This window comes from Lipophrys pholis (assembly GCF_963383615.2).
Source record: "Lipophrys pholis genome assembly, chromosome: 3".
NCBI lineage: Eukaryota > Metazoa > Chordata > Actinopteri > Blenniiformes > Blenniidae > Lipophrys > Lipophrys pholis.
In genome coordinates, this window is record NC_137627.1 from 17,683,365 (window position 1) to 17,705,130 (window position 21,766).

The 21,766-nt window shown below is 41.3% G+C and overlaps 2 protein-coding genes across 3 annotated transcripts in view; one reads left to right on the forward strand and one right to left on the reverse strand.

The window, feature by feature from the left end:
* Nucleotides 1-25: 25 nt before the first annotated feature.
* On the reverse strand, nucleotides 26-3,043 carry bcl7bb (BAF chromatin remodeling complex subunit BCL7B b). Of its 2 annotated transcripts, none has more exons than XM_080459191.1 (6): nucleotides 2,877-3,043; nucleotides 2,294-2,369; nucleotides 2,121-2,208; nucleotides 1,833-1,991; nucleotides 788-891; nucleotides 26-649 (listed from the first exon to the last, which is right to left on the reverse strand). In XM_080459191.1, exons 1-6 carry the CDS (start codon nucleotides 2,987-2,989, stop codon nucleotides 578-580), a joined length of 612 nt encoding a protein of 203 aa, XP_080315317.1. In that variant the 5' UTR covers nucleotides 2,990-3,043; the 3' UTR covers nucleotides 26-577. The 2 variants fall into 2 exon arrangements, with proteins under 2 accessions (XP_080315317.1, XP_080315316.1); XM_080459190.1 differs by having other exon boundaries at nucleotides 42-649; nucleotides 782-891; nucleotides 2,877-3,033.
* A 4,563-nt stretch (nucleotides 3,044-7,606) lies between these two features.
* The window catches only part of hip1 (huntingtin interacting protein 1), a 44,932-nt gene continuing 30,772 nt past the window's right edge, over nucleotides 7,607-21,766 (forward strand). Inside the window, exon 1 of the mRNA XM_080459231.1 lies at nucleotides 7,607-7,948. Coding sequence (XP_080315357.1) covers nucleotides 7,832-7,948 — 117 coding nt within the window. The 5' untranslated portion in view covers nucleotides 7,607-7,831. The remainder of the gene's footprint in view (nucleotides 7,949-21,766) is intronic.

Consider the following 21,766-nt stretch of genomic DNA (forward strand, 5'->3'; position numbering starts at 1 on the left):
AGTTCAATAATCAAGTACAAAGCTTGCAAAGACAACAAATTGAAATGGAAAGTAGCATTTATTATGGCATACAAAACATTTTCAGTTATAAACATGGGCAAATCATATCATAAATATAATTTCTTAAAAGGCATTGTAGTCTGGTCTGTGAAAGCCAAAAGATCTGTTCCAAAAAGGGTGTCATATTCAATGGTACATCTAAACATCAATGTGCACATACACATAACATTTTTTTCAGAATGGCAGATACTTTTTTTTTTTTTTAAAGCAAAACAGTATGTAAACATGCAATAGTTCCACAGCAAAAAAAAAAATTCAGAAAAAAATGTCATTAACAGCATGTGAATATGATCTGCTACTTACAAAGCTCTGAAAATATTTTCCGTATGTCTTAAAATCACTATGAAAAAGCAAGACTTTCTGTGGTAAGTACATCAGCTGAAATGTAATGAAAATATTTGCATGAATATGCCAAGAGAACCAGACTCAATTTGAACGCTTTGCTAATGTTAGAACAACTGAGGACAGGTATGATTCGCAGTTTCAAAACATTCTTGTTGTTTTTTTTATAAATAAGCTATCTGAGCACAGCATTTTCCCCTGTGCAAATCTTCTTTAAAGGGGGCGCTCCTGATTCATCCAGTTCCTCCTGTTAATGAAAAAGGAATATATTAAATTGATTAATCAAACATTTACATGGTTAACATCCAATATGCATAATGCAACAGGCTCCACACATAGATAATGAGGTTTGTGAAAATGTTTGTTCTATTTTCCCAACTTGAACCTGTGTGTCAGTAGTGCTCCTTCTGACAGCTCCTGATGAGAGCAGGTCTTCTTTGATGAGAGTAGGTGGCTCATCTGCCCCCTCCTGTTCTGGTTGAACGGGCTCTGCATTCAAAAGAATAGAAGGAGTATTTATAGTCATTGTTTTGAACAATTAAACAAACCCATGAACAACAAAGCAGTGCATATAAAGATATTACCATGTATTTTACTTCTATCTTATAGAACTCTTTGTGTGTCCTGCACATAGTAACTGACTGACTAAGCATACAGGCCATACAAGAGACAACTTAGTTGTGTTATATAACTGTGTAAAATCATCACTGTTATTATTAAGTGTTTGGTTACTGTGAAGGCATTCCATCTATCTAAAATGCAGTGATGTTTCATTACAATAGTGGTGAATTTATTACTTCTACAACAATTAAACTGCATTTGTGTTGTTAAATCAGTTGCATTTGCTTCTTAATTTGGCTATGTAAATCAGTGGCTTTAACTTGGGATTGATAAGTGCTCATTGACAAGTGTTACTCTCTGAGACGGAATGGAAAAGGCAGTTGTCGCGTCCACAGACTATGAGGGTAGAGGTCGTGCCAGCACTTCTAATTTGTCAAGCAAAAGGATCATAATCTGGTGGGTAAGTGGAACTTGTGCAGGCAGACGAGCTTTGTTCATGCTGCAAGGTTTACTTCATTAAAAAGCATACAAATAACATTTTTGGTTTATGCTGTTTTTCAGGAAAGAGATTTGTCGAGATGTGAACATATTAAGGTTTAATTTTAAATTGTCCAATTGTTATTTCAAATACAAACACAGCATCTCCAGAAGTGTTTCCATAAAAATGCAAACACAACAAGCAGAGCTTTAAATTTCCATAAGGTGAAGAAACACATGACCTTTTTCAAGTAATTTTGTAATGATCCCAAAGCTCAATTTATGATTTATGTATTTATTGTATCTACAAAAGTCCCATAGAAGTGAAATGACAATAGTAGGAGTAATGTCCTAAATCTGAGCGAATGTAGTGTCGACAGCCGTCCACATACCATCTACAATCTCCTGGCCAAGCATAGGTGGCTGCGAGTCTTCAGTCCGGAGGCTGGAGGTATGAGGAGGGCTGACCTGCTGTGAGCTGGAAGTACTGCTGCTGTTATCCATTTTGGGCTGATAAACATCTGACAGGAAGCTCTGGTTGCTGTTTTCATCTGGAGTAAAAAAGAGACATACAGGAGTCATACGGCGACATATTGCAGCATTTCATCTCTTTTTTAAAATTTTAATCATGTTATATCGCTTGGATCTGTATTTAAAAGAAAACCAAACACAAAAATGACCAGTGAAATCCAGTAAAGAGTTAGTGTTTTCCAGGACCACATCTTTCAGCCCTCGCATGTCTCCACCGGTGGATTTGGTGCGATATATCTGAGCACAGACAGAGGAATGTTAAAATCATGTGGTGGAGGCAGAAAGCAAAGGAGAAAAAAAACCCAAAATGAAAAGCCATTACCTGCTTAGTTTCTGTCACTGGCACCCACTTAAATATACGTAAGGATGTGTCACCTACTGTCACCCATTTCTTCTCCCTGGGGATGAAATAACTTTTAATAACTTCCGTGAGAAGCTCAGTACATGCCTAACCTTTCCATTCGCATTAATAACATTAATCCGTGTCATGACACCCAGTATTAAGCTCATGTCCTCTGTTTGCATGGACAGCAGACATGATAGATTATCAAATATGCCTCTCTGCTGACATGCAGCCATCTGATCGCTGATCGTGTGCAAACGTGTAAAAATCATGACAACGTGTGCGATCGTGGTCATTTGAAGTCGTCGTCTTGTGACTGACAGCACAGCCGTCTTTATATCTGTAAGCCGCATGTGAGGCTGGAGCCATATTGACAGCTCTCAGCGGAAAAAAAAACCTATCTAGCCCCGCCCCTCCGTCTCAGCCGGGGCGCCGATTGGCCAGCAGCCCCGTCAATCATCTAACTTTTCCGACTGAAGTTTTGTTGAGCGACGCAGCACATATCAGCCCGCAGTCTACTAACACATTTCCCTCCATATTGTCCCCCAGACAGCTTACGTACCATTTGCGCACTTTCTCGATGGCCGCCAGGACCTTTTTAATGTCGTCTTTAGCCCGACTTCGGGTCTCTGCGCGGCCTGATCGTCCCGACATCTTGATGCTGTTATGATTCATCTACAGATGCATCTGAAAACTTCAAGACCAAGCCCCAGTACTCCGTTACAGACCAACTCTCGCGAGATTTCTCTCTCATTTTTTTTTTTTTTTTAAGCACTTTACCTTTTTTGGCTTCACTCGCCTCACTGCTCATAACTATTAATTATTCTCAGGGACAATTTCTCTTTAATAAATTTAAATTCAGTATATAATCTAATATAAGCATTTCTACTGAACTGAAGAATTATTGGATAATATATTTAGTATAATATATCCATTTTGAAATTTCTGGTTCAGCAGAAATTCTGTGCTATTTTTCTTACTCTTTCTTTATTTCAAAATTTTCAGTTGTATTGCAAAACGGGTTGTTTCCAAAATACTTCCCACTCTGGGATTCTTCTTCAATGAGGGTCTCTCAAAATAAAGGAATTTAGGAATTGAAGTGAAGCAATTTTACTCTGGTATTATAAAACGTACCTTGGGTTATTCTATATCCATCTACCACTTTATCCTGTGCAGGGTCGCAGGGCATAAGATTGGTCGGGGGCCCTCATTCTATTCTATTCTATTCTATTCTATATTATAAATATTAGCCACCTTGAATGAATGTCTGTCAAAACTTTACAGATATCTTTGCAAAATGTTTGAAGGCTCAAAAGCTAATATATCAATATTTCACATAAATCAAAAGAGAAGAGACACATGCTTGAGTTATAAATCACAGTTGTGTGCTGGGAAGGACAGTCACAGGTAAGTTAACACCCTGGACAGCAAAGGCTGGGGGGGGGGGGGGGGGGGGTGTCCACACACAATATATTACATACTAATAGGAGGATACTAGTTTGTTTTTCTGAGGGAGGATAGAATTAAACCTATCGGGCAGAACTATCAAGCATTGTTTTGACACATAACCGTGTTGGATTTTGTTTTGTTTACTTCTCTTTTAGATCTTGTTTTGACCTATTATTGCATAGTTCCCCGGTCCTGGAGATAACTTCCATCATTTGAATTTGCTTGCCCTGCACTGCAGTGGGGAGATCAGATAATCAAATAGATGACTCATGATCTCACCTCTGAAAGGCTGGATTATGACCCAGGTGTGATGGAGCCTCTTTAAACCAGAGATTGTCTGCCCCTCTCCAGACTGTGATATAGCTCCAGCCCTGCCTGGAACCATATTGGTTATTATGTATAAAGTATTCATACAATCTATGATGGAATTATCTCAAATATGCAGAGCACATGGGCCACATGGAGGGCCTTGGTTGAAATGCAGTGGTGTGTGCAAAGACAGATTTATATCATCTTTGACCAACAGGGGGAGGTCTTGAGTCAAGTTGACAAACAGGCTCCACCTGTGCCTTAATCAGGGAGCAAAGGTTGTTGTATTTTTGATTTGCTTGCGTGATAACATAATCTATGAGAGGAAATTGTACTTTTATGTGGCTTTTATGTTTGTACGTACATAAGAAACACCACCACGAGCTTCTGCTGGTATTGTTTTATGATGCTCACCGAAGTCATAAAAGTGATGAAGAGCAAAATATGATTGTGGGCTTGTGGCTAAAACAAGAAAAGAAAAAAAACCTTGAACGTTTACATATATTCATCTATCCATATTGCTTTGTCCAGCAGGGTCCTGGGGAGTTGGACACTAAAGCAGATTGCCAACCCATCAGAGGACAATTTAAAAGTTACCAATTTACCACAAATGCATGTTTTCATACTGTTTGTGAGAATATCACACATATATCGGGATATCAAGTAAACGCAACACAGAAAGGCCCTGAAAAGGACCTAGTGTGAGGCAATGAAGCTAAACACTTATTTAATAGAATAGAATAGAATAGAATAGAATAGAATAGAATAGAATAGAAATACTTTATTAATCCTAGAGGGAAATTCTTGTATTCACTGTAAAACATCTGTTTCATTTTTTTGTTACTTTTTTTAGATTATGCTTTATGTTGTTTAAAATAAATGAAGATTATTGCTGATATGAACATTGATAAATCAGTTGAGAATGAGAAAGAAACCCCATTTCATTTCTAAATTTTGTTTCATTTTGAGCATGCACAGAATCAAAGAAACCGTTCACACAATCAACCAAAAGATATCTCGCCAAACAATGAGTGAATGAATAACAAGCAGAACAATATAATCTGGTTGCATGTCCAAAAAGGAGTGGGAAGAAACATAACTTATTAAATCCCACCCCGTCTCCATAAGTAATAAAAAACATTTATCTTCCATTGATTCAATGATCAATTCAATTTACATGTTAGAACTATTAGATTAAGATTTCCACATCCTCTGTGCCTGAAAAGATCCTCTGATTTGTTGAATGCGTAAGACTGAAATTTCAGCTTCAGTGGACCTAAAATGGTACAGATAAATGTGATATGTGTTTAAACTGATATGACTGGGTTGAGACATGAGGACGCAGGCGGGTCCTGCTGAGCTCCAGCCAGTGGCTGCAGGCCCTGGAGGAGGAGCCAGTGGCCGTTGCCAGAGAAAATATCCAAATAGCAGCATGAGGAAAAGTGGCATCATTATCCACAACAGCAGCACGGTCGTTCCTGTGAGGATGCTGAGAGTAAAGGCACTTCACATAATGTTTAATGCATTAACTTAGTGAACCAGTCCCACAGTTGTAAGAGCTCATCTGTTGTTCTGCACGTGCAGCTGTGTGGAAAATACAACCAGATCCAACAAATAAATACCGTTTGAAAAGGCATTTAATTTATCAGTTTGGAATAACTATATTTGAAGCACATTTGTCAAACAATAGTGTATGTAATATTTAAACTATTGCAATTTTTTTTTGCTAAAAATAAATGTAAGATAAATACAAAGCATTCTTTTCTGTAAAAAAAAAAAAAAAAAAGAAGTTGTTTGCTGAAAAAATGCAAATCAAAGAGATATAATAATAATATCCATCCATCCATCTTCTATACCACTTAGTCCTGTTCAGGGTTGTAGGGTGCTGGAGCCAGTCCCAGCTAACTCTGGCCGAGGGCAGGATACACCCTAGACGGATTACCAATCTATCTTCTGGCTCATGTTTTTTTTTTTTTTACTATATAAAACCCCAAAATGACAAATTTGAATTCTAAGAGATCCTCACATTCCCAAATATCCTCACATACGCAAAATATTTTTAGACAGTAACAAAAATTTACTTTAAATAAGGTCCAATCTTCAGTCCTTTCCTGTTGGATTTCAAAATACTGTTGGTGAAGGTCAAGTAAACAAACAAAAAACAAAACAACAACAACAAACTTGATCAGTGTATGTTCGAGGTCACATGGTGGCACAGTGTTTAGTGCTTTCATCTCACAATGAGAATGTCGGGAGTTCAAATGCAGACTGGGCCTTTCTGTGAATCTGCATGTCCTCCCAATGTGTGAGTGGCTTTCCTGCAGGTACTTCAGTTTCCTCCCACAGTCCAAAATCATGTATGTGAGGTTAATGGTGACTCTTGATTGGCCAAAGATGTGAATGAATGCTTGTGGTTGTCTGTCTGTGTTTGCCCCGTGATGGACCGGGGACCTGTCCAGGGTGTATCCTGCCTATAGCTGCAATAGGCTCCCGCACCACGCAACCCTGAACAGAATAAAGTGGTGCAGAAGATGAATGGATGGAAGTTCACTAGATCACTATAGCCCAGGAGTGTCAAACACATTTAACTTCAGGGGCCACATAAAGACCAATTTCATTTTGAATGGGGCTGGCTGGTGAAACCGTGCCGTAATAACCTTTAAATTTAAACTTCAATTTGTTTTCCTGGTTGTGGATGAAAATGTCCATATTTTCACAAAACCAAACAATTATTTTGGAAACTTACTACAATCTGAACATAAAGCCAATTTTGATATCTACTGGTACAAAATATAGTGAAATATCCCCACAAAATTATCCTATAGCTGTTGCATTATGCCTGTATTTACAAACTCACCCTGACAACATGGCTATGCATCTAATGCTCCTTAGCTATCTTTCATGTCAACATCACCAATATCTCAGCTCGGGTCTCAGAGTTTTGTTGTGTCGCCTACTCTTAAGAAATGTGTTCAAAAATCAAGGTTTCCTTTGTGTTATTAATAATGTGACTAAATATATTAAGTGTGATGTTGAAAAATGTGGCACTGTGATTTTCAGTGTTTGTTGGTTTTCATTGTTGCACTTTAAATTAGATGTTGGTTGCATTTCATCATTTAAAGTAAACATTAAAAACAAACCTCATTATCAGTTTTATTTCTTGAGTTATGGAGGTTTGTTACTTGTACATTACTTTGTATTTTACTTCATTTACTGCTTTATATTGGGTTTTTTTCTATTTCTCTTATTCCTTTTATGGTCATCATCAATCTTTAATCTCAACTTCTTGAATGAGATTAAATTTGACTGTATCTACCTAATTTTCTGTATATTCTTTCAATGTTAATTAAAAACAGATTTTTTTTCAAGTTAATTAAAAAAAAAAAAAAAGACGCTTTAATTGAATAAATCTCCGTCACGTGCGCACAACTCCCTCTCTCGCACGCGGTTACTGGGGGCTTTAGTTTGAAGTGTAACCGGAAGTCGCCCCCTCACCCAAACGCGCTGTATGTTTGGAGCCGCTCTGCCGCTGTCAGTGACTGGATTCTGGACTGGGGTGTTGGACGGAAAGGCCAAACGCTCCAGTAAACGGGGCGACTCGTCGGACGGCAGCATGGACGGCTGCCCGCCATAGTTAGTGCAGCCCGAGTGTCTCGGTTGTGTTTTTAGTTCCAGCCCGCTCATCGGCTGGAAGGATTTTCTTCGCCTGCTGTGTTTTTTTTTTTTTTTTCTCTCCCCCCTCCTCTGTCACAGACCACAATGGATCGAGTGAAGAGCTCCATGCAGCAAGTCCCCAACGCTATTCCAAAAGTGATCCGACGGACCGGAGGGGCGAACAGCCTGGAGCTGGAGAAGGAAAACTTTGAGAGGGGCCAGGTATGGAGCGCATGTTCATATAAACATGTTATTCTCTCACAAAGCGTGGGATGAGAAACCTGGCTGGGATCCGCTTTATGTAGCGGGGGGGGGGGGGGGGGGGGGGGATTAATAGTAATGTTTGTTCTCGACTCCCAAACTAAACTGCATTGTGAGGCTGTGTGTGTAGTGACAATAGGTATAACACACAGTCACACTTTGTTTTGGTTTTTTTTAAAACCCATCATCACCCAACACCAGATAGTGATTCTGGGTTGAATCCAGATTACTGTTACTTTCCCACACGTCTGTCTGTGATCAGCAGTTACAAATACGACAACAAAAGAGCTGTTCCAATGTGGGTCAGTGGCCTTTATAATTCAGATAACTGCTGTTTTGATTATCTGCTCTTCAAACCCAGACATGGGGGAGACGAAGCTGAAGCTCCCATGAAACTGGATCATATGTGTCTGGTTGTCGGAACCCTCTGAGGGTTTATATAGTCCAAACTGGATCTGGTATGAAGGCGATGGTTTGCAAACCTATCTCTTGTGTTTGTTTTTAGATGCCCGTAGATAAAGTGTGGCTTCAAGAGCTTAGATCTGCTCTCCCACTGAGCATATGCATGTATGTTATATGGTGGAGGCTGCTGCTCTCTGCTTGGTACTCTCTTCCCCTCCCCTCTGCCCAGACCAGGCATGGAGGGGAGAGGGAAAGTAGGTCAGATGAATCAAGGCAACCAAACTACTGCTGAAACATGGGTCCGTCCCGTCCACAGCGTGGCTGCTAAATCGGACAGTACAGTCAACACAGCCTAAATGTGCACAGCAGGTATTTGACCACTCTGCGTCTCGATGGTCGCATTGGAACTGCCCCCACCTCTTCCCTCTCCGCTTCCTCCTGTTAACTGACCCTCCATGTTTCTCTCTCCCCCACCCGGGACAGTAGCAGCGTGGATTAGAGGTGGGGTGAGAGACGCATGCAGAGCTTTATGCCTGGTCACTAGGTCACTGTCAGGTTCTTGAGATCACACCCTCTCTAAGTATGTCAAGGTAACACCGTCACACTCGATAACGCAGGCCTACACACTGAGTGGCTGCTTTGTTAATTACACAATCTGCTGTGTCTTACGGCCTGTGTTTTGGTATAAGTAATGTAAAAATGTTTTACCTGAAGTTGATCATTTTGAGATTGTAGTTTGCTGTGGCGTTACACCATTGAGAGAAACGTGGGGTTCAGTGTTTTTGTCCAAGGACACTTAAGCTGTGAACAGGGTGAGATGGGATATTTATTCTGCACCGCCATCCTTAGGATGGGAAGATGACCCGCTCTACCAGCTGAAGCACAGCTGCCCAGCATTGTGTCCGTCCATGTAAGGAGAACATGAAAGTTTCTGAAAGGCCCCCAAGCTCACAGGCAGAATATCAGAAACTCCTCCTGAACAACAGAAACTAAATGTAACGTTAACTTCATCTCTGGTGATCTCAAATTGAACATAATCACTTTTGTGAAGACTGAATCTTCTGCAGAGCTGTTGTACTGGATCGGATTAGTTACACAAGGGGCTGTGAGCCCAGTCAAAACATTGTGCTGCCTACACGCTGAAGCCAGAAGTATTCAGAATGGAATCTTGAGTTTCGTCCCTGTTTGATAGTTTTATGCTTCCTGCGCTTTATTAAGTATCCAGGAGCATTTCGACAAAAGCCAATTGCTTCACGGTTCATCAGCTTTGCTTTGGTATAATAGGGAGGGTGAAAATATTCAGGCAAGACGAGACAAGCTCAAGTTCAATTGGTTATTAGGAATCACCAGTCTTCCACCATAACTAGCCTACAGCGTGATATCAGGATTTTTTTTTTTTTGTCCTTCTCACGAACACTGCACGGCTCTCTTTTATTAATCTCTTACGCTGTATCTACAGTTTTGCTTGAGTTGATGCCACCGATTAGAATTTGTACATGTGCTGCTGGTTGATTTTTTGACGGCGGATGCGGAGCTGTGGCAGGAGGTGCAGGAATCAATGAACCTGCTGTCTACTTTACAGGGGATCAACAGGAGATAATCTCATCTGATCTGTTGTGCTCCAAAGCTGCCTAAATCTGCTGGGTGCCTGACTTTCTCCTCTGCAGAGAACCTACTGTCTGCCCGCCCGTATGACTCTCTGAGATTTTCAGATTCACTGGACATATTTGCTTGAAAGTACACTGTGCGGATTCTGTATTGTTTCTGCTAATCAGTTCACATCAGATATAAGGTTTAAGCAGCCTGGTTGGCCTTCCTGGGAGGAAATGGTGAGATACAAACTCCGTAATGGGATGTTTATCCTCCCACACTCTAAATCCACCGGTCTAATCAAATAACCAACCTACTTCTAATGGCCGGGGACGTTAAAGTTGTCTTACATTAAGAGCTGAATGTAGCCCAATTTAATCTTCATACAAAGCACATACATTTAATTTGTTTTCAAAGCATAAAAACTTTACAAAGAAAAACAACATCAACATTTTAAAAGATGCCTCCTGCCAAAGTATTCATTAAAAAAAACAACAAGTGATCTATTCACTGCACGTGTTTCCTCTTTATATTTTGTTGCAGCCAAAAGTTAAAGTAAATGGATAGACTATGTCCTTTTCTTCACAGTTTACATTCGCAAAATCTTCTGTGTAACTCTATTTTTTTCTTTAGCTTAATTGTTTTTACAAAAGCCCTTCTCAAGACTTCTAAAGATGCTGATATGGGTTTTTTTCCTACAAATTCCACACTGTATGCGAATGCGACTTCATTAGCAATACCGATACGAGTTTTTAATGATACTCTTAATGAAACATCCACCTTCTTTAAATAATTCAGAAGTAGCAGTTACTTCTATTAAAAGTTTAAATTCAACTTTTCTTTGCAATTTCTTGACTTTGTGACGTCACCGGTGGGATCATCCATGTCTACAGCAGTAGCTGTTATGTATACCGGTCTTGAGTTTTCAGGTCCGGGAAGCTCATCCTGAAAGCTGCTCGCCCAACTTTGTTTTGTGTTCAAGATCCTCTCTGTCATAAGGTCCATACCAGGTTATAAAAAGCCTGAGCCGGGGCAGCCAGACAACACTCGCCTTTAATGACATGTTTAGCCTCATAATAGCAGCTGACTCTTTAATCTTAGAGTTTAAGGGGATTTGAATGTTGCTGTGTTTTCGCTGGCATGTCTTTTTTATTTTCATTTTTTTATAGAAGTGAATTCTCAACATCTGCAACAAAACCAGCATGTAAATAACAAGCCAGCACAGAACATCACATTTTTGTTAGTTTTTTTTTTAAATAATCTTTATCTCCAGCATGTCAGAGATGCCAGCCTGCTGCCTCTGAGCTGTTGGAGGCCAGAAGAGGTTTTTTTTCCGTCTGAATGCTGGTGTAGGTAGTAATCTCTGGACCGATAGGAGCCATAATTAGCACTTGTGGAAAACTTCTGGGGCACCAGTTCCTCAGCTGGGATATGCAACGCGAGGCTCTGAGTGACACCACATTGTATGTTACATAATTAAGGCCTTAAAATAAGACTACCTTGCCAGCCTCCTCCTTCCTGCCCTTCTCTACGTCCACACTGAATCTCCTCGGTTTGTGTCTGGATGTGAGTGCATGCGTGTCGGACTGTTGCTGTGACTGTAACAGCAGTCTTTCTTGACCACTCCTATGTAATTACACTCTTAAAATCATGATATGTTTGATCCGCCTTGTGCTCATATTATTATAACATGGATCTGGAAAAGACTTCCTGCTTGTATCATCAAGTAAATCCCCACTTTTCATACTGTTAAATATCTATTTTAGCTTATTATCAAGCACTCAAGGCATTTTAATGTGCCAAACCCTAATAATAGCCTTGTCCGCCATCCGGTTTATTCCAGACAAAGGTCATCGGCGGCTGAAGCCGATCCAGGAAACCCCATGAAAAAGGTTGTACTCCCCTGGAAGCGACCACATGGTGATGTAGTGGTTATCGCTCTTACCTCATGGTGCAAGAATCCCAGCTTGTTTGGCCAGAAGTTGCAGAGATGCAAGTCACCAGGTGTGAGATTTTGGGTGAAGGTCTGATGTGAGGGTTGAATTGATGTGTCAAGAAGACTAACACTGAACGATAAAATTCCAGTTTACTTGATGGTGTGCCTGGCTTTATTACTTCACAGTGGATTCTCTAGGCTGATGTCTTTTAAAACAAAAAGCATTTTGCTTCCACATCTTCAGTTAGTGTCAGTTTAAACATCATGAGGGGCTCCGGGGCTTGACGTTGATATCTCACGTGCACATATTTGTGATTTAATGTTATTGTAATGGTAAACATCAAAAGTAGTGAAGTTGCTTGGTTTAAAATGCCTTTGCTTCCAGCTAGTTGTTCTCAGTTGTCTATTTGTGATTGTTAAGCGAAACCAGGATTTCATTATAGCAGCTGGAGAAGTACAGGAAGGAAAACATGGATCAATCATTAGAAACCAATCATGTACAGTGTTTCTAAACCAGCTCACTTGAATACCCCTGTTCTCTTTGAACCTGTGCTGCCTGATGGCTTGAAGAATTGCAGGGAGGAGCAGGTCCATGGCCTTAAGGCTCAAGCAGGTCCCAGCAGGGCGGATATAGACAAGCATTTTTCTTTTTCTTTTTTTTTTGAACACCCTGATTTCTTCCTCTCTGGCTGTTGTCCCTCTCCTTGCCTATTTCTAACCTCTCCACTGCTCATTGTCTCGAGTCTCCACTGCCTTCTTTTACATCCTGCAATTGAAAATGCAGGGAAGTTATAGAGGGATATCCGCAAAACACGAGGCGCACAGGCAGACTAGCATGCAAGCATGGGAGTGAGACCACTGAAAGCACTGAGGCAGCAGAAACAGCAGGCGGTGGTTTGTGGCCTCATTGCACTGACTGGGTGTAGAATAATAGAGCTGGACATGAGTGACAGGTTAGTAAGTGGAACAAAGTGCACTGATGAGTTCCTGTCGGCATCAACAAGGGCTTTGAATCACAGATTGTTTTGGAGCTCTCATCAGTGTTTTGCAGTGCAGTAAAGTGGGAAGTGGTGAAGACAGAGATGGAGCTTCTTTATTTTTATTTTTTTCCTTTCACATGCTGCACAGGTCAAACGTCAGACTGAAACCCAGACCATTGATGTGGGATGCAAATTAGCAGGAGTGGTTCCGTCTTATGTGATGACAACGTTTTCCAGTGATTACACTTTTGAACTGAAGAGACTGTCAGACATGGATGAAAGGATAAATCCACCTATTTGTCATCCTCCTTCCACAATGAATGAACTTGCATCGATAATTTGTCACTTATTTAACCTATCAGACGGGGAAATGTCTCGTGGAAAAGGTGCATGTAGTAACAAGGCTCTCCTGTACGCATATTGCTTGATAAGTGTATGAAAACTACTCTTTAAATTGTCTTAATGCAATCTCAAAAGATAATGGTACTGGTGATGAGCAAACGTTTGAATCTAGTGTGACATAATGCTACTCGTTACCTATTCCATAATACTGCTTTGTAAGTGATCAGGATGTGATTTGAGTTTTTCTGATCTATCTTTTTCTTTATTAATAAAAAAGCACAGAAAACCTAACCGATCTCAACTGTAGTGGTTGGGCGGCATTGTCTGGGTTTTGGACACTGCAACATTTTAGAGAAAGTGTAACCTCAAGAAATAGTTTGAAGTAGCAGTAATGGGGACAGTGAGTGAAGTAACTTATTGATAGTTGGTGCACATGGATGTTGGCAGGTCGTCGGGCTCCAGAAGCATTAGGCTGTACTGGAATTGATTTTAAACAAGAGATGCAAACATGGACTGTAGGACCCACTAAAAAAATATCAATATCACTTTAGATTTACAGTTTTACCTTGTTTCAATCAGAAAATAAGAAAATCAAGTGGCTCTTTGTTCTCTTCAGAGCCTCCTCAATGCAATGAAAACATTATTTCACCCAGCAGAATCTGAGGTTTGCTTCCTGCCTCTATTAGTTTGTATGTTTGTCTCATGGTGCTAAGTGACATTGTTTTATAGAGGTTAATTTGATTTTATAGACGATATGACAAGTTTTGACTCTAAAAACAGCCCACCAGTATTTAGTATTACACCCACAGCATTCATATATATTCCTGATTTACTTCATTGTACATATTAACCTTCATTAAGACAATAACTGCCATGCAAAGTTATTCTTTATTACAACTCGGGCGACTTTAGGACAAGGAAGAGAGTGTCTCTGAGTGAAAATCCCGACCGCCACAGAGTGGGACTGCTGTATGTGAGAAATGCTCAGCCCTCAGCGAAGGGCCCACGCCGTACCAGGAAGTGAAGAGACTTGCTGGAAAATAGCTGGCATTGTTTTGAAGCAGACTGTTGAGCAGCCTGGAGGTATAATGTGCAGCCCCAGTGGTCTAATGAGAAGCATATTGATTGTCGTGGCTGGCCTGGACTCGGCTGGTCAGCTGATGTCCTGTGATTGTACAGAAAAGCCTGGCCCGCATTTAAAAATGGATCTTGTGGGCTCATTGTTCGTCTGTGGCTTTGAACGGTCTCAATCGCTTCTGTCTGCTCTTGTAATCCCAGACTGACGGGGTGATGTTGAGATCAGGGTTTGCTGAAGACCACTGCCATTGTTCCTCTTAACTGAAGACAGCTCCTTATGTCTCTTGGAGTTGTTTACAATATGAAGACTGAAAGTATATCTGTCGGATCAAATATTGAAGAGTTCTTCTGCTTGAATTTGGGTCCACAGTAATGTATATTTACAGTTAATTTCAATTGATTTCACCCACATTTACTGACGGTTTTCTTGATCATTTGTAACTTAAACCTTCATTTAATCGTACTATACCTGACATATAAGCACAGGATTAGAAAAACGACTTTATTCTTTTCATACAAGAAGATTTACTGATCACGAAGAGATGAAATGTATAACTGCCACAACGCTCAGTGTCTCTGCAGGTGTGCTCGCAAGGGAACGGTTTGGCTTGATTTCAAGCAATTACTCTCTTTGTGGCCGACAACACCTGTGAACGCTGACATCTGAAACCTAACATGCACCAAACCATCTTCCAAATGGATTCTAGTGCTGCTCTGTTACAATATTAAGCGCACATTTATTCCGAGACTACAAATGCTGATGTTTTAGCCCCTTTGTTTACTTATAACCAGTCAGTGGCAATGAGTAATGCATTCAACAAACATTATGACACCATGCTTGATCATATACGCTGTAAACATAAACCCCGTGCATGTGGCTGCAGGATAGTTTTATATTTCTTATGTCTAATTATATATATATATATATATATATATATATATATATATATATATATGTATATATATATATGCATGTGTGTGTCTGGTGGATCATTTCTACCATTGCTTGAAGCACCAATAGAATTACAGCCCTGTTCCCCATCCTACAAATTCACATTAGAACTGCGGCACCATTTAACAGTGAAATAAATTAGCTTTCCAACAGTATAAGATTTATTGCCAACAAGCATTCACCAAACTTGGCTTGACTTACTTTTTTTTTTTTTTACTTACATAGTTCATTATTGGACGAATACATCATTTAAAAAAAGTTGAAGACACGAAATGTGACTTTGTCTATTTTTTTTTCCACATATTTAATATTTTATTTCTTCTGTCTTTAAAAAGTCCAATTTCTTAAAAGTTCAAAATGTATGACTAGCTCTTGACAACATCCTTGAGTTCAAATTTATAAATTTCTAACTATTAAGGGTCAAGGCAGCTTTAACTGAACATGTTTGAATGTGCCTAATACAAACTGGCGCAGGTGTTGAAACTGTACTCTGTTGATATGTACAACAGAGATGCCTCTGCTACTGCTTTGACTCGTTTACACCAGTTAGTTTTTTCCTTGGAGCCCCCTCCTCCTATATGGCCTCTATGAAAGGCTGCAGACCCATTCTCCAATCTGTTTACCCCAAATATCACAGTGGAGCCAAACGGTTCAAGACGCAACCATTTTTACAAACGTATAAAAGCCTTTAATATGCAACAGGGCTGCTTTTGTAGTCAGTCAATACAAGCGTCTTTGTGGGAGGTAGAGGTCTGTTTATGATGTGCTTTACCACCCTTGCCACTTGTTTCAAGTCTTTCCTGTTCTCCACTGTACAGCTAAAAAAAATAAAAAATGTCAGAGTTGTGCATCATGAGCAGCACAGAGAAACGATCTCTCCAACAGGTCAGTGGGTCACAGGAGGATCATGAGGTAATGTTAATGCTGCAAATAGGAAACATATAAAGTGTATTTTTGAAAAACATTTACACAGGCACTGTACACATCTAATATATTTTAAAGAGAATGTAGAGATTTAGGCCATGACATTCATCAAGACTGGACTGATGTGCAATATTGCATGATAAAATACCTTTTAATAAAATGTAATTCTATTGTATTCCGTACATTATCCACCCTGCCGCTGTCAAAAACGGAAGCTTTTTGGTTGACGGTCCTGGAGAAACCAGATGGGGGCATCACTCACCTAGAATTGCTCTCACAGCGAAGGCTGAGCTTTGTTCCACTTTTACACCATCACAAGTTGCTCTTTTCAAGGCTGTGACATGAACCCAGCTAGAATAAAGATGATCATAAACCTTATATTACAATTTTAATCTGTAGCGTGGAATTTCTGCATTTTTAAGTGGCGCTTGAAGAACCGCTATGAGCGATTGCCAATGCTTTTTTTCGTTGAGGCGAAGAGTTTTAACATAGTTTTGTGATTATTGACAAAAGTCTTCTTGAGCTGATTTTGTGGGCTGACTGTCATCAGATGGAAACAAACAAACGAACAGATTTCCTGGACTTCTTCTTCACCTCTGGCAGCCTCTCTCTTGCAAGGACCCCCGGGGGGTCCCCACACCCTAGATTGGGAACCACCACCAGGGGTTTGAGACCATCCCACTTCGCGAGGCTCCATGCTACTATTGTCCAGCACGAGAGCGGGCTATTTGCAAAATAATGGTACGCCTGCTATGTGTGGGCAGAGCAGGGCGCTTTATAGCCGCGCAGGCAGCGGTGGGATGAGCGGCTTCTCCCCGCGGTAGTCCTCCCTCTCTCTCGCTCTCCCCGCACGGAGCGCCGCGGCGGTCGGATGCTGGAAGTCCTCGCCGCTCAGGCGAGCGCGTTCGGCGGCGAGAGGAAAAGGGAGAAAGGGACGCGGTGCGGAAGGAAAGAAGGAAGGAAAAGCACAGGGGGGGAAGAATTTTAAGACCAAATCGGGACACATGTTGAGCTGAGAGCTGCTCCACCTCCTCCTCCCCCCCAGATTCTCCTCCCAGATCGCCTCTATCGCTTTCCCGTTACTAATTTACTCCGCGGGCGGATTTAAAGGCGGCGGATCTGCTCTCCGGCTCCGAGCGCCCGGCGGATCCGATCAACCATGGATCTGAGTAAAATAGTAAGTTCCGGGGAGCGATGTTTTTGTTTTTGTTCTCTTTATTTCCCAGAGTGGAAGGGGAAATTCACTGAGATCAACAGATACCCGGGGGGTTAAGAGGTGGGGGGATGTTGTACACACACACACACACACACACACACACACACACACACACACACACACACACACACACACACACACACACACAAACGAGCAGGGACTTGTTGTGCGCTGATGTGTTCGTGGGAAGTGTTTTTTTTTCTAACTTGTGGAGCAGACAGTCATTCCAGTGGTGAGCCAGTGTTTTGACCCACAGGGTGTCTCCTAATGTTCTCCAGTTCGTTTGAAATAATCAAAATAACATCCTCGGTGAGCACCATCCTCTTGGCTCATTCTGCAAGTTATCTAACAAAGCTGCTTCAACCTTAAAAAACATCTAGGATTTCCCAAGCCTGTTTGTTATGCTTCCATAAGAATGTCTTGTCTAGGTCAAGTGAGAACACAAAGCTGGGGGGGGGGGGGGGGATTTCCTGCAGCAGGTTAATGGGAAAAAAGAAAACTCCTCCAAGGACAGTTTACATGTGCCTTGAATGTCAATTACGGCTTGCATTGAAGTTTGTTGGAAAAGAATCGAAAAGGCAGCTCTGACTCTTTTATTATCGTCGTATTGCAAAAAAAAAATCACCATTCAGTGATGTGGATGTTCGGAGCCGATGTGCAGTTTATGTTGAAAGCAGGATGGCAGAAACCGGTAAAACAATGTGGACTTTATTTCACATTTGAAGGCCGGACAAACTGTGCATCTGTCTTCCTTGGAGTCGGAGTGCTGTGAATGATGCGAGTGAGGCCAACAGACGGGCTGAGTGTCCAGAGTGTACTGCCGGAGCAGGTGCACGTAAGACCGGCCTTTCACTGCCAGCACGGATGGGTGGGAGCACTTTTTATGGCCCTTGTGTAGGTCTGGGGGAGGGTGGACGATGAAAGCACACCCAGGGTCCTCATTTCTTAAAAAAAAAAAAAAAAAAAAAAAAAAAAGAAGAAGAAAATGGAAAAAAGGAATAGTCTGAGAAGTTTGTTGGTAAATCCACAAAGGAATAATGCATCAGTGGTCGCCCCTCCTTCATAACCAGAGCAGGAATATCGATACCTCTGCTGCCCACGTGAAGTCAGTCAGGCCATGTAGTGCAGACAAGCTGTAGGTGTAGTGATGGAGAACACTTCCCTCATGGATCTTCTCCATTCAGTGGCACTTAAGTCATTTCAGAAAAAAAGTCATGATTTGAAGGAGGATACAGTAACTATTGGCCCAAAGTAGAATGAAAACAAAATGCTGCTCCATTCTAGACTTGGGGTGACTCTACAGTCCCATACTGCAGCGAGATCAGTCCTGTTCACTGGAAATAGAGACTTGTTGAGCACTGTAATTGCAGCAAAGGTCTTTTTATTTTAATAGTTTTTTTAACCTGACTTTTCCAGTCCCATCACAAGTTTGACATCAGCATAAATAAGACAACATGCTGCATTTCTTGTACAAGGACAGTATAATTTGATATACACTGGCAAGATTTCAGCAGAGCTGTGTACAATTAATTGAAATGATAAAAAAAAAAGAAATTATTCAAATGTCTAATTCGGCGTTCGGCCATTTTGAAAACATGTCCTCGAAGCGGCCCTGAATTTACCTTCACATCCCAACAGCAAGGAGACATTTCCACTGCTTGTGATCGGCTTGGATCGTCATGGTCTTTGTCACCTAGAAAGCAGCAGCAGTTTCAGATTGATGTGTAAACTGAAAACTGAAAATGCTCCCGCTGTAGCTTTGTCTACCTACAAACTGAGAAAATTGACATTGACACTGTTTAAGCTTTGTGGTAATGATTAAATATTTATCAATGAGGAGGAGGCAGGTAATTTGTCAGGTGTGTAACTTTCCTGGTTAGTTTGGTCCGGTTAATTCCTGCATGACACTTCTATTTCTGACTATCATGCAACCTCACACAATCCTAATGGACACACGCATCAGAAATATTCCTTGAGGAGAAAAAAATGATTAACCTGTGCCGGCAGAAATATCTGACAGCAATCTGGCCATTGCGAGAGAGTTACTGTTTAATTAGTGTGGGATCACTCGGCCATCATCAAGTCCTGCAGGAAAACGCACACAGGGAAACTCTGTGATGTTCACTTGTCTCCAATGCAGGGGAGATGAGAGCGAGCTGAGCTGCACAGATGTGTCTTTTATGAAGCGTCGTCATGACATCACTCCTGCAGGATGTGCAGCTTCAGAGCTGAACGTCCTTCACACGAGGCTGCAGAAAGCTTTCCTGTTGGGAGAAACTCATAAACCTGCCGCGGGGGTGTGAGTGTGAGAGGTTAATTATACTGGAGGATGCCTTTGTGTGTGTGTGTGTGTGTGTGTGTGTGTGTGTGTGTGTGTGTGTGTGTGTGTGTGTGTGTGTGTGTGTGTGTGTGTGTGTGTGTGTGTGTGTGTGTGTGTGTGTGTGTGTGTGTGTGTGTGTGTGTGTGTGTGTGTGTGTGTGTGTGTGTGTGTGTGTGTGTGTGTGTGTGTGTGTGTGTGTGTGTGAGACTTTAACCAGCTGCTGCCCTCCACCTCTGCCTTCAGCAACAGGAGCCCATCGCTGCGAGGTCACACACACACACACACACACACACACACTCTCTCCTAACATCCTGGAGCATCGTGTTTTCATGCTTGTTTAATGGGCTCTCCAGAGACGTCGTCTTCCCACTGGGCTTATCTGCATCATTCAATGCCCTGTTATACCTGAGGTGGGAAGGCGATGTTGAGCAGGACTCATTGAAAACAAGCTCCCAGTTAATATCTCACAAGCTTGAATATGACTGACAAATCCTCTCGGCTTGTTGCGATCTTTCCCCATCGCTTAATGACAGACACTACAATCCACATTGTGCTCACAGGCTGGATAATTATGGTTCAAATCGATACGCATCTTGTAGAACTGTTAAAAAATGTCTGCAGTGAGTTTGTAAATTTACCTCCCATATCTCCCTTTCAGTACATATAAGCAGGCGGGGGGGAATAGCTCCTATTTTCACTGCTTTCTTCCGGTCAGTCGAAGCTCAGCCGGTCTCTGAGAGACGTAGAGGGACTGGTGTATGGGAGCGAATGTTCATGTTGGATGCAGCACTCAAAGTGGTATTTAAACAAGCAACACACAAGGCCCTGTTCATAGCGGTGACCTTTTAGAATCGGGTGGAGTCGGGTTTGGGAAAATGTTTGGGCCCAAAAGCTTTTCCACTTATTATCTGAGCTTTGAATGCAACTGTGCAAAGTGCAGTTCCGTGTTGGCGTGACATGTGAAGGGAGGGTAGGCGTCAATGTGAAGAGCATTGTGGTTGTCGGTCGCTTTCACTTTAAAGTATTCATATTTGGTTGTGCATGTTGAAGTGCAAGTAAAGTTATTTAAAGGAATAGCTGAATACCCACTACTAATCACACTTTATTCATCCACCTTAGGGTAATTCCGTTTTTTTCAGCATTAACCATTTCCAGGAAGTGGAGGTGCGGCCACATTACAGCGCAACAGGGAACTGATGGGGGTCAAGGGTCATGCTCGGGGGATCCGCCGTGGGATTCAATCTTGCAAACTCCCGATTCTGCTTTTCCTAACGTGTCAGCCACCGTTGCCCCATGTGTACAACAAACACACATTACAGGCTTAAGCTGTTCTTGGATTTTGCATCTGTTATCCTGAAGTCTCTCTTCTAGATGAACTGCTGGATTCTATCATCATATGTATATGATAAGGGCTTGCTTTTGATTACAAACCTACAAAGAATATCACTATTATTTGCACATTTCAAGTTCTTGTATCTCGTGATTGTTGCTATTCCAGCCCACAATTTCACCAGATGTAGCTGCTTTTCTTTAGAGAAAGAAAAATCCCATTTATTTTACTTGCCTAAGACCAAACAGAAGTCTTGACAAAGTATGTAATACAATAACAAAGTAGCTTGTGAAGTTGGTGAAGAGTTTTGAAAGACAAAATAACCATTTCTCTCAGGGGAACAAGCAAGGCTTTTGTTCATCAGATGGGCACCAGCTCAGTTAATCTGTTAAGACCCGAGACCGCAATAGCTTCTCTTCCTTCGTGGCAAATTTGTTTGTGTTGTTTTAACTTTTAAAGCTGGACTAAGTACAATTTCATATTATCGTTACTCTATTTCTAGATCACATGCATTCCACTACGGTCACAAGCCTTTGAAATGTTGGCATCGTGTAAATTGGAGGTTTTCACTCCTGGTCCTGGAGAGATTCGGTCCTGCATGGTTTCAAAACGCCACTGCTTCAACACATCCATCTGTAATGAGTGGCTCCTTACAGGGTTTCTGCAGAGCGACATGATGACACAAAATTGGAAAACATGAAGGACCACCA